At 34.7% G+C, this 14,134-nt stretch overlaps 1 protein-coding gene across 3 annotated transcripts in view; it reads left to right on the forward strand.

Annotated features, from left to right (window-relative positions):
• The window catches only part of ADAM28 (ADAM metallopeptidase domain 28), a 156,258-nt gene extending 152,888 nt beyond the window's left edge, over positions 1-3,370 (forward strand). For all 3 annotated transcript variants that reach the window (XM_053578786.1, XM_053578785.1, XM_053578787.1), the window contains 2 exons: positions 786-848; positions 2,538-3,370. In XM_053578786.1, the coding sequence (XP_053434761.1) occupies positions 786-848; positions 2,538-2,558 (84 nt within the window). In that variant the 3' untranslated portion in view covers positions 2,559-3,370. The remainder of the gene's footprint in view (positions 1-785; positions 849-2,537) is intronic.
• The last annotated feature ends 10,764 nt before the right edge of the window (positions 3,371-14,134 follow it).

The raw sequence follows: 14,134 nt of genomic DNA on the forward strand, positions 1-14,134 counted from the left end.
TCAGAAGAATATTATAATCTGTAAATATTAATATAAATTCTTCTGTAAAACTTTTTAAAAATGTGAGAATGACTCCCCATTATAATCCTAAAATTTAATCCCTAAACCTGATCATTAGGGCTGGGAAGCTGATAACATGAAGAGTATCAACCTGCTTAAGAGAGAGCCATTGTTTCAGTCAGTTCAGGCTGTACAATGCAAATAGCACAGACTGAGCAGCTTAAAGAACAAATGTTTATTTCTCTGGAGGCTGTTCTGGGGACTGGAAAGTTTGAGATCAAGGTGCTGGCAAATCCGGTGGCTGGTGTGAACTTGCTTCATGGCTTGTAGACAGTGACCTTCTCACTGTATCCTCACAGGGGGTGGGGGGAAAGAGAGAGAGAGATTTCTTGTGTCTCTTCTAATAAGGGTGTTGATCTTATCATGGGAGCTCCTCCTTCACTGCCTAATTACCTCCAAAGGTCCCACTTTCAAATACCATCACAGCAGAGGATTGGAGTGAGCCTATCATGAGAGCTCCTCCTTCACTGCCTAGTTACCTCCAAAGGTCCCACTTTCAAATACCATCACAGCAGAGGATTGGGGTGTTAAGATATGAATGGTAGGGCACAAACATTCCCTTCATAGCAAATATCTTCATCACATACCTGTTGGCATTGAAAGCAATTGAACTCACAGATGTAGAATAATCCTTCTCCATTTCTGGAAATGATTTAAGTCATTTATTAAGCACATCTGTTTTTAGGGCTCTCTCTTTGAATTAAATTTTTTTATCTTTTTACTAGCTAATTACAAAGCCAGATTTTCCACCACCACCGATTCCTACATCTGTGTCATCCTCTTTTCTTGTAAGTATTATCAGATGGTCACTGGTAATTTTTTAAAATGTCTTTTGTACCTACTGAGAATATTGTCTCTAAATTCATGGGTTTTTGTCAGGATATGTGTTAAGTTTAAACTGACACATCACAGCACATCCTCGTGATGTTGGAAAAAGCAAGGCCAACTACCTATGAATTAATATGGATATTGATTTTTTATTGTGAAAAAAGTTCAGTTGTCATATAATTATTGAGAAAAATAACTATACTGTATAAGATAAATATATTTTTCAAAGGATCATTTATAGATGTTTAATTTAGAAAATATGAATATAATTATTCATAATTATATTGAGAATATATTGAGAATAATTATATTCTCAATATAATTACTGAGGAAAATAACTATACTGTATAAGATAAATATCTTTTTCAAAGGATCATTTATAGATGTTTAATTTAGAGAATATGAAGTTGTATTGTAAGTGGTATTTTACTTTCTTATTTATTATAGATAGCATAAGGAATATTATTAGTCACAGTTTTCTGTAGGAAATAGATTATGAAAAATAGACCACACACAGGCAAATGTATAATAAAAGCCAGGTACTTATGAAGTAAAAAATAGAATTAATTCACTCATTAATTGATTTCTGAGCATATTTCTCATGCTTGGTACTTTGCGGTCAGTATATCAAAAAGAACTAAAATTTAAGTTCCTCTTTTTCAAGAAATTTTACATTTTTAGTGAGAAAACAAATCATATACAAAAAAGAAAAATCATATACACATGGGACACTTAGTCCCTCGAATACTGTTTGTGCCAAAATGATACTAACAAGAAAAACATGCTGAGGAGAAAATGAATGGGTTTGGAGTGGTTGAAATAAGAGGAAGATCCATTGACTGAGTAGTCAAAATTTGGGTACAATTCAATGAGTAAAGAGGAGATAAGGAATAATTTCATTAAGAAAATAAGTATAGATGCAATGGAAAAAAACATAGCATTTCTAATGACATACCATTATTTTTGTGTCTAATATAGCATAAAGACACAAAAGCAATCCCCTCTATTGTTTTCAAGAATAAGCCAATGTCTACACCAAAGATAAGAGATCCATGGCCAAATTATTATAGTCTCCTAGTATCTAGGAAAGAAGATTCAATTGTCTTCTTGGAGGTTTATTAAGAACAGTATCTGTATTATTATAGGGTGGGTGCTAACATAAATGTCTAGCTTCTCAATCTGGCCAATAACTAAGAAAAGGGAGATGAAAGCGTCTCAGCTATAAAGCTATGATGACCCAATATTCTTCATTTTCTCAGAAATATTCACTAAGGATGAATAGTCTATGGGAGGAAATACCTTGTACAATAATGACCCTATCCCATAACCCTTCTCCTGGTGCTTCATTCTCTCCATACTGTGTTAATCGCTGAGATGGATATTTGGACATTTGATGGTATTTTTCTCAACTTTCACCCCTACACTCCCATGTTTTCATTTCTTTGCTGTTGCTCTATCAAGTAACCTATAAAATGGGAAATGTGACCCCAGAGTATTGATTTTAAAGAGAAATCAATTCTTTTTTTAAAGAAAAGAATTCATAGTTTCATATGATATTAGATATAGAATACCTAAATCAAACATATAATATAGAATATCTAAATTTGGAAGGGAAGTTGATTACTTAACAGTCTTTTTTTCTTTTTTAGAACTCAAGTCCCAAAGTATGAAGTGACAGCTAAGCAAGAATTGATGGGTAAATGGTCAACTTCGAAGATTGGACAATCAGGATAGAAAATAAATATACTGACTTTCTCACCGCTATTTGTTCTTGATGGTCAAGGAAGTAATATTTTGAAGAGATTAAATAAAATTTTTCCAGAGAGACATAGAGAATCTTTGTATGAATTGAAAGTTTCTATTATCCATACTCATAAGAAGGAAGATGACTCTAAAGAAATATTTCTGAAGCTTGCATCTCTAATTTCTGAAGCTTGCATCTCTAATTGGATGGTGGTTCTAGACAATCCTCCTTTTGTGCAGTGATATAGACTAATATTTGTTAACTATTTTGAACACTTTGATTTGCTCATTTGATAGGCGGTAATTTACTCTCTAATGAAAACAAAACAAAAAAAAATCACAGGAAACTGGGAAAAACAAGAGAAAAATTATACAGTCATTATTAAATTAGTAACAACATCTTGATTGTTTTAACCATTAATTTGTCAAATTGGAGTCCCCAGTTAAGAAGAAAATTATGTAAACATACTCTGCTTTGTATATCTATTTCCTGAATTATCTTCTGAAATCCTTAGTAGCTATCTCGTGAGATTTTCTACAACTGAGTAAAAGTTAATTAATTAAAAAAAATGATTTATCATAGATATTTGTCTAATTCAGTTACTGTCAGGGCTAAAGTGGACTTCATTTTCTAACAGAGAAAATTTTAGTGAAATAGATTAATAGTATAAACCAGAGCTTGCAAACTGGTGACTTGTAGGCTGTAGGCCATGTTTGGACTGCAGATGTATTTTATTTGGTCTGAATGATGTTGGCCACATAGTGTTTTTAAATGTTTTGAATGTATTGCTTATATTTAAAAATTGGAAGATCTTGCATAAACATCCACATTCCCAGCTTCTTAAGAGTAAACAGATGCTTTGTCAACACTGGAGTCACATTGCCCATAGCAACTATTGGCTTACTTGAAGGTGATAGAGCAAACACCGTTGTTTGCCTACCAAGTATCTCCCCTATTTCTTATTTTTAGGACCCAAATTTTGTTCCCCTGTCCATTTTAGGAAAGAAGATTCTAACTCCATCTCATGAATAAATCCTTGTCACTCTAATCATTCCTAATAATCTCATTTTCCTTGCCAGTAGTTGATTTGGAGAGGAGTAGATAAGCTCCCGTCCCTTTTTCCTTGTGAAGCAAGAGAAGAGGTATGTTGGGAAATTTCTGGAAAATATGTCTTCATTCCTTCGTCTGGGTATTGGCACCCAAATATTTTAACTGGTACTTATGCAGTCAAGGTGTGGTTAGAAAGGCAAGGATAATACAGCGAATTAAATGGAGGAGAAAGATGAAAAGAATATAATGTGGTCTTTCAATTGTGTCATTAAATTGATAGATTAATACTATACTTGATATTAGCCAGAAGGCTGAGAAGTGATGAGCTGTTAGTTAATAACCCCACATTGGGGGGGGGGGGTTCCTGTTATATTATCAATGGATTTTCCTTGTTATGTAAGCCATGTTGAGTTGAGTTTTCTATTCCTTATAACAGAGTCATCCCAGCTAATAAAGTAGCTACTTCCATGATCAGGATCGTCCTTTCCATCGTATCGTCACTATGTTTTATCTTACACTTGGCCTGCTTCACCCATTTCCATTACTTGCTTGGTCTCTGCAAGCCCATCTCTTCATGAGGAACTTTGCCCATATAAAGTTCATTTATCCTTGCAGTTTGATGTTCTAGATAAGCTCATTCTGACCTCAAAACCTGGGCTCAAACCTCTGCAAATCCAGAGTCTACCTATCAACTCATTTCCTTGTGAGAACCTGCATTTCCATGTGGAATTTACACAAGAACAGTTTTAAAGATATAACTCTATCTGCATTGTGAGGTTTTGGAAGACCCCGTCCTGACCCAGAAATAAATCCTCATTTCTTGTAAGGCCACCATCTACTTGTGACCAACCTATGAATCTTTGCCAGTTTTTTGTTTGTTTTGGTTTCTGTTTTATAATAATTTGTGTCTCCAGACATAGATTAACCTCATCTGTTTATTTAATACCACTGAAATGGCAATTTTGAACCTTTAAATCCTCATTTGCCATGACCCAAGCTAGAAAGAAGCTACATACTCCCAGAGAGTGGCATCTGAACATTCCTGTAGGTTCCTATGGGATGTCACTAGGTCCTTCATAAAGACAGATAGCTGAAGGCCAGTATGAGAAATCATTCTTTTTTTTTTTGTTCTTGTTTTTTTTTTTTTGTATTTATTTAAACATATCTTTAATTGACAAGTAAAGATTATGTGTGTTCAAAGTATAATGTGATGGTTTCATGTATGCATATACCTTATTTTCACCTCTTTTAAAAAATCCAGTCATTTATTCATTAAATTTGATGAATACATTAGATTTATTCCCTGTAGCCCTCAGCCTTATGTAAGGATAGAATATATATTTACCAATTACATCTTTACATTTTACTTTTTATTTTTTCCAGATGGTCACCCACTGTTTCAATACCATTTATTAAATATTCTATGCTTTTTCTACTGACTATAGTAATTTACTATCTTCTTTTTTTACTCCCAAATATTATGAGGGTGGAAATGTGTTTGGCTATATGGATCAATTTTGTGATGCTTGAGTCAGGGTTAAAAGTGTGCCCATCACCCAGTTAGTGTTCATGGTCACCGTTAGGTTGGTTCCACTCGTCCCCATCTCTCCCACTCATTCCTGTTTGATTTCATGAAGTTTTACTTCACACTAGGCACAGGTGTGCTCATTAGTTAGTATCAATTTAATAGCAAGTATGTGTGGTATATGTTTTTCCATTCTTTAATCTTCTTCCATCAATTCCTGAGTGTATTAACAAAATACGATATATATATATATGTTTATATATATATATATAAAAGCATTCCCAAAGCTCATACAGTAATGTGGTGAGGTACTAAGAACCTCAGACATAGAGTACCCAGTTAGGGACATAATTTAACCTGTTTAACAAAAAAGTAGAAAAGGTAGAAGTAACTAATGATAAAAACAGGTTTGGTAGCACACCTGAGCCTGTTAAATGTCAAGTAAGTGGAATTACCTTAAAGTTCATGAGTTACAGACATAGGTCTGGAAACAGTATTGTGAAAGTTTGATCTAAACTGTTTAAACTGGTGCTTAGCTCAAGAGGAAGCTGAGTGGGGCTTGGGTTCAAAGTCTTGTGATAAAAGAATGGTTTCTTCACTCAGGATGATGGTCTTCAATTTCATCCAAATTGTTGCAAAAAGTGCCAATTCATCCACTTTTATGGCTGATATATCTGCCTAACATTTTCAAGGTTCATCCATGGTGGAGCTTGTGTCAGGATTTCTTTCTCTTTCAAGGCTGGATAACTTGATAGCTTTTTACTATCTTCATTCTGTATTTAAGACACCTGGAGACCGTTTCTGTGGCTTCAAGTCTTCATTCACATCAACAATGCTTTTCTCCTTGCTCAATATCTAGCCAAAATAATGCCTTGGACTACTTTTTGTTTTAATTTGCACTCCTTTCATGGCAAACCTATTTCTAAGTCGCTAACTTTACACAATTCATTCTTAGTATTTTAGAACCCCATTTCAAGTCAGCATGATTGATACCCTCTTCTTAGCAAGAACAATGAGGCTGGTTGCTTTATTGGGCTTAGCTGACCAAATATATGCATCAGTTCAAGGTTGAAATCTTTGGTGTACAATCCTGATGAGAATAGCAATTTAAGGAACTTAAAGGTGTCTAAGTGAAAAACAAAATGAGGATCATATAACTGCAGTTCATGGTCTCCCTTAATGTCTCAATAACTTTTGAGAAAAGTGTCAGTAACAGAACAGCAAAAGGTAGGTGCATTTCTCCTAGGTTCATGGGCTAAGGGTTGTGCCTCAGCAAATAGCATTTTTCTCTGATAAATCATTGTGTGTCACGAAATTGGCCTTTTAAACTCTGTAACTAACATGAATTAGCTCTCGGAAGTTCATGTGTCTTTGGGGACCCGTTGTGATAATAATTGAAATGAAGTCTACAGGAGGCAAATTCTGGGCCAGGCTCTTCATCCTTTGTACCCCTGCAGGACGGGACAGACCTGCTGGAAAGCTGAAGTCTCAGATGGAGAAAAAGAGAAGGTCAGAATGTAGTGGAAATATAAAATATGGAGGGTATATATTTTTAAAATATACATCTTATATTATTAAAGCATAGCTGTGTACATTAATGCAATTGTGGGGTACAATGTTCTGGTTTTATATACCATTTGAAATATTTTCATCAAACTGGTTAACACAGCCTTCATCTTATTATGTTTAAATTTGCAATAGAAGGATTTCAATATCTGAATACACAAACATCTTTAATCCCACTGGTTACATTTAGTATCAGTGCATAACCATTAGTTACAAGTGGTCATTTTTTAAAAAAATCTTGACTTACCATTTGAAGACCTGAATGTGTTTATTTTTCTGTAGAATCATTCATAGCCTTACTGGATTGACATTATTTGGTCACTAAAGTGTATCTAGAGTGTTACACTATTTGTTCTCTTCTGTAATTATTTTATTTGTCATCAATTCTGCTTGGAGTAAGAAAAAATCATATAATAATATATTTTTTATTAGATGAAATATAATATGGAAAGTGTTCTTCATATAATTCTGGTTCTTGATTGAACTTGAGCATCAAAATTACCTATAGCACCATTTGTTAAATAGGGAATCTTTTCCCCACGAAGTGTTTTGAATTGGCTTGTCAAAGATCAAATAACGGTAAGTAGCTGGGTTCATCTCTTGGTTCTCTATTCTGTTCCAGACATCTACCTCTCTGTCTTTGTGCCAGTACCATGCTGTTTTGATCACTATCGATTTATAATATAGGATAGTCTGAGGTCTGGTAGCGTGATTCCTCCTGCTTTGTTTTAATTTTTGAGTAATGTCTTGGCTATTCGAGGTTTTTTCTGATTCCTTACAAAACAAAGTATTATTTTTTTGAGATCTTTAAAGTATGACAGTGGAGCTTTATTAACAAATGGTGCTGGATGAACTGGCTGGCAACCTGTAGAAGATTGAAACTGGACCTACACCTTTCACCAGTAACTAAGATAGACACTCACTGGATTAAAGATTTAAACTTAAGACATGAAACTATAAAAATACTAGAGGAAAGTGCAGGGAAAACTCTTGAAGAAATCGGCCTGGGTGAATATTTTATGATGAGGACCCCCCCCGGGCAATTGAAGCAGCATCAAAAATACACTACTGGGACCTGATCAAACTAAAAAGCTTCTGCACAGCCAAGAACACAGTAAGTAAGGCAAGCAGACAACCCTCAGAATGGGAGAAGATATTGGCAGGTTATGTCTCCGACAAAGGTTTAATAACCAGAATCCACAGAGAACTCAAACGGATTAGCAAGAAAAGAACAAGTGATCCCATCTCAGGCTGGACAAGGGACTTGAAGAGAAACTTCTCTGAAGAAGACAGGTGCACGGCCTACAGACATATGAAAAAATGCTCATCATCCTTAATCATCAGAGAAATGCAAATCAAAACTACTTTGAGATATCATTTAACTCCAGTAAGATTAGCCCATATCACAAAATCCCAAGACCACAGATGTTGGCGCGGATGTGGAGAAAAGGGAACACTTCTACACTGCTCGTGGTAATTCAAACTAATATGTTCCTTTGGAAAGATGTTTGGAGAACACTTAGAGATCTAAAAATAGACCTGCCATTTGATCCTACAATTCCTCTACTAGGTATACATCCAGAAGACCAAAAATCACGTTATAACAAAGATATTTGTACCAGAATGTTTATTTCAGCCCAATTCATAATTGCTAAGGCATGGAAGAAGCCCAAGTGCCCATCAACCCACGAATGGATTAATGAATTAATCCATGTGGTATATGTACACCATGGAATATTATGCAGCCTTAAAGAAAGATGGAGACTTTACCTCTTTCATGTTTACATGGATGGAGCGGGAACATATTCTTCTTAGCAAAGTATATCAAGAATGGAAGAAAAAAGTATCCAATGTACTCAGCCCTACTATGAAACTAATTTGTAGCTTTCATATGAAAGCTATAACCCAATTATAACCTAAGAATATGGGGAAAGCGGAAAGAGAGGGGAGGGGTGGGAGAGGAGGGGTGGAGGGAGGGTAATTGGTGGGACCACACCTATGGTGCATCTTACAAGGGTACATGTGAAACTTACTAAATGTAGAATATAAATGTCTTAACACGTTAACTAAGAAAATGTCAGGAAGGCTATGTTAACTAGTTTGATGAAAATATTTCAAGTTGTATATAAAACCAGTGCATGGTGCCCCATGGTTGCATTAATGTACACAGCTATGATTTCATACAAAAAATAAATAAAATTTACAGACATAAAAAAAAACAAAATTACCTATATATCACATTAAAAAACCAAAGGAGTCCATGTCTACTAACTGAATAAGAACACATTAGGAAAAAATCAAGAAAATAGTATTTTAATAAATTCTAGAGATGATACTAATGTGTACTTTTTGTTACAAACCAAAGATTCAGGGGCAATATCTCAGTTATAATTTGCTATCAACCTCCTATTCCTTCTAGTAGGGTTCCTCAAACTGCAGCCCGCGGGCCACATGAGGCAGCGTCATTGTATTTTTTCCCGTTTTTTTTACTTCAAAATAAGATATGTGCAGTGTTCATAGGAATTTGTTCATAGTTTTTTTTTAAACTATAGTCTGGCCCTCCAAAGGTCTGAGGGACAGTGAGTTGGCCCCCTGTTTAAAAAGTTTGAGGATCCCTGCAGGAGATTAATTACATGCCATCATTATTTATTTTAATTATTCATATAAATTAGTATCAGGCATAGCAAAAGTAATTAGATTACGAAAATTTAAGTATATATGTTTTTCAGCAATTTCAACTTCTTACCTGAAGAATTTTTTTTTTTTTTTCATTGTTGGGGATTCATTGAGGGTACAATAAGCCAGTTACACTGATTGCAATTGTTAGGTAAAGTCCCTCTTGCAATCATGTCTTGCCCCCATTACCTGAAGAATTTTAACAAAAATAAAAATATAGGATATTTGATCAGAGGTACTGCTGAAACCTCTTACGTTAACTGGAGTAAAAAGAAACGAAAGTATTAAATTTAAAGGTTAAAGAGAATCTTGAAAAGTCAACTTATAAATAATCAAGAACAGGAGATATTTAGACCTGAGACTACCATTACTGTTCTGGTGGTGGCTGAAAAAAAATTTTGTATAAAAATATCAAGCATAGATAAGAAAATGTAAGCAAACTATAGTAGAACTCAAAGCATTTTGGAATACTATCCTTTGAGATTTATTCCTAGGACCAAGCATAAAAATGAAGAATGTGGACATTTTATATGAATGCTGAACTTTTCTCTTACCGTGAAACGCTTATATTTGAAATAGAATTTACTAAAACACAGAGTCATACATATTTTAGGCACAAAATAAATAGATGTTAATGATATGAAAATGTATAAGTTTTCTTAAAATGTGAAATCCTGTATCCTATGGGCTTTCTTTAGTTTGATATGCTATTTAATTACACTTTGCGTCTTGTATTTTATGGTATGAGAACCATAAAGGGAATCTAACTCTGACAAGAATCTTTTTTAATTTAATCAAAAATGTTCCTGTGTACATTAATGTAGCTGTGTACATTAATGCAATCATGGGGTACAATGTGCTGGTTTTATATACAATTTGAAATATTTTCATGGAACTGGTTAACATAGCCTTCATGGCATTTTCTTAGTTATTGTGTTCAGACATTGATATTCTACACCTAGTAAATTTCACCTGTACCCTTGTAAGATGCACCATAGGTGTGGTCCCACCAATTACCCTCCCTCCACCCACCCTCCCCCACCCCTCCCTTACCTTGCCCGTTTCCCCATATTCTTGTGCTGTAATTGGGTTATAGCTTTCATATAAAAGCTATAAATTAGTTTCATAGTAGGGCTGAGTACATTGGATACTTTTTCTTCCATTCTTGATATACTTTGCTAAGAAGAATATTTTCCAGCTATATTCATGTAAACATGAAAGAGGTAAAGTCTCCATCTTTCTTTAAGGCTGCATAATATTCCATGGTGTACATATACCACAGTTTATTAATCCATTCGTGGGTCGATGGGCACTTGGGCTTCTTCCATGACTTAGCAATTATGAATTGGGCTGCAATAAACATTCTGTACAAATATCTTTGTTTCGATGTGATTTTTGGTCTTCTGCATAGATACCTATGTTTGATGCGATGAACCTACTCAATGTGGTGAGATGTTATCCCCATGTATGGCAATAACATAGCAAGTTCATAAAAGTTAAAATCTCAAATATTGTCACGTCCTAGAATTTTTCTAGTCTATTTTCTAAATGTTTTCTTTCCTTTCATTATCTTGCTTCTGACTTTTTTTATTACTTACAAATAAAAAAATTAAATATACATTTAACCTCCTTATAATTACAGTCACACAAGGGTTTATATTTATTACTTGAAATTAATATTTGTTGCATCAGCTATGTTCGTCTTAGCAATAAATAAACCATTTATCCCAGGAATAAATTCAGATAAAACATACAAATTCCGAGTAATTTATAAAAATGTGCTATGGTGAAACACTTTATAATAACAGCTCAAACTCTGTAGTGGTTCCTGGAAATGCTTTTTTTTTTTTTTTCTTTAATTTCAGGAATAGGGATTTCCCAAGAGTCTATAGTACAGCTTTTATTTATTATATAAATAATACTGAAATACACTTAGCTTTACATGTATTCAAAAAAGTGCACAAAATTTATAATGGTACAGCTCAGCCAATCATCAAAAACTATGTATCCCATGTAGCTGCCATTCCAATTAAGAAATAAAAAGTAGCAGAGCCCTAGAACTCACAGTTATCTCTCTCTCTTTTTTTTTTTTTTTTGTAGAGACAGAGTCTCACTTTACTGCCCTCGGTAGAGTGCCGAGTAGCTGGGACTATAGGCGCCCAACACAACGCCTGGCTATTTTTTGGTTGCACCACCCTCGGTATATGGGGCTGGCGCCTTACCGACTGAGCCACAGGCGCCGCCCCTCAGTTATCTCTCTTTGCCATCCCTATATTCCCTCCTTCCCAAAGGAAACCTCTATCTGATATCTAAAACCACAGTTGAGTTTTACTTGTTCGGGACTGGATTTCAGTGCAATCATATAGCCTGTCTTTGGAGGGAGGGTGATTGGTGGGATTACACCTGCGGTGCATCTTACAAGGGTACATGTGAAATTTAGTAAATGCAGAATGTAAATGTCTTAATAACTAAGAAAATGCCAGGAAGGCTATGTTAACCAGTGTGATGAAAATGTGTCAAACGGTCTATAAAACCAGTGTATGGTGTCCCATGATCGCATTCATGTACACAGCTATGATTTAATTAAAAAAGAAAAATACTTATCCATGACTCTGCATGTCACATTGCAGCCTAGTATTGCACTATGGAAATCTACCAAAATGTACTTTGCTTCTGGAAAACAGTTAGTCTCGAGGTAGATCTCCTTAATCCAATCTGGGATTGGGTTCATCAGAGCTGGTTTTAATTTTTGTAAAGTCTAGAATATTTCTGATTTGCCTTTACTAGTAGGGGATAGCCTCTTGTTGGTCCCAGTTGTTCCTAAGGATTTTATTAGGTCCCTCTTCCTTCTCAAGGGACCCTTAATTCCAATTTTTGTCTTTGTAGTATGGTGAGGCTTTGGGGACCTCTGCTCAGATTTTTAGTTTGTTAGCTGGAACCTAAGAATTGCCATATGCCTGGAGGAAAGGTCAAGAGGAGCGTAAATCTCACCTCTCTGTACTTCCTTTCTCTCTGGGATTGGACCCTCAACTACTTGCGGACTTAACTATTCTCAAATGTCTTCTAATATTTTATATAGAAAATTACATATTTTACATATTTTAATATTATATCTAGACACCTTTATTTATATCTAATATACCTTTATTTACAAAATAGTGATTACAAAATTATATGGCTAGATACTTTCCAGATACCCTCGATAATTCATATGTATATGAATGTGCGTTTATTTACAAAACAGTGATGACAAAATTTTACAAAGTGGAGGACATTTTGTAAATATTTTGTAAAATTTTGTAATGACTATTTTGTACAAGTTGGTAATCAAACTTTAATCCTATCAAAGTTTGTAGTTTAAAATCATCAAATCATGTACATTTAGCTACCATTTCCCATTTTCCCTATGTTTGGCGACTTGATAGGCAACTTTTTGGACACCCCGTATTTTTATTTCTAATGGGACAATATTTAAACATCTGCCCCAAATGATCAAAATGCTTTATCATCAAACATTTCAAGATGTTAAGTAGCAAGCTTTTGCAGGAACCAAATTCTTTGTAAGCAGGATGTTGGTCATGAGTTCTTAGTTTTATGATCATAAATTAAATCCTGTGTTTTGTCAGTCCTCAAATATTGTATTTATAAGGGCCCATATATACTCCTTTCTCATTCCCTCCAGATGCACTGAAGTAAACAACTTCTTCACTGTTATTGCCAAAGTTTTTAATTTATAGGCTGATATTCAAGTATTTAATAAACAGCATCCTTATCCCAGGCAGAGAGCTCAATTTTTAAATGGTGTATATATTCAATGTTTGAAAACCTCTGTTATTTTCCAGGTGGTGTGAAAGGTCCACCAGAAGATGTACGTCTTGTCTTTAAAGATCACAAACGGTGATCACCATCAACCCATCCAATTGGAAGATGTCTTCTAGAAGATTTATATACATAGCTGCTCTAGTTGAAGCCTAGAACTCATTCCAGATTCCTTGTCTCCCTCCATAGCTACATCCAATTCAATCTGCAAGTCTGACAGTTTTATGAGCTAACTATTTCTCAACTATGTATCTTTTTATTGTTAAATGTCATTGCATTTTTCCTCCCATGACTTGGTCTCTGCATATATTATAAGCTTTTTCCCCCATGCCTATTACTTTTTTATGTTATGATCCTGTCTTTGGAAACATATGGTAGTTCAAAAAACATTGCAATTTTCTACATACTCATGGCTTTGCTTATAATACCCAACTCCCTTATTCCTCTTCCAGTTAATATGATCTGACTATCTCCACCCACCAGGAGATAAACCCCTCCTAAAATATATCTCAGCACAATGAACAAATCAATCATGGTTTCCACGTGTATAGATGGTATTTGTGGATTTCTCTCCATGACTGAACATTCTTGCAGGAATATCCCAATAGCAAGGATAGCATCAGACTTACCTTGGGATGCCTAGAAATACAGTAGTAATTTAATAGAACCTCAAATTTAATATGATATCAATATTTAACTGAGCTAGCAATAGTAGGTGCATAATTAATAAACATAAATTAACGTCCATTAACTAGATGGAAAGCAAACCTGTCAACAAGCCGGAGAGTTACCAAAAGACAGGAAAATAAATATTATTTCTGAAGTGCTGAGAGACAGTAATTGTTATCCTAAAAGTGTCCTTCCAG

Source organism: Nycticebus coucang, chromosome 24 (assembly GCF_027406575.1).
Source record: "Nycticebus coucang isolate mNycCou1 chromosome 24, mNycCou1.pri, whole genome shotgun sequence".
NCBI classification, from domain to species: domain Eukaryota; kingdom Metazoa; phylum Chordata; class Mammalia; order Primates; family Lorisidae; genus Nycticebus; species Nycticebus coucang.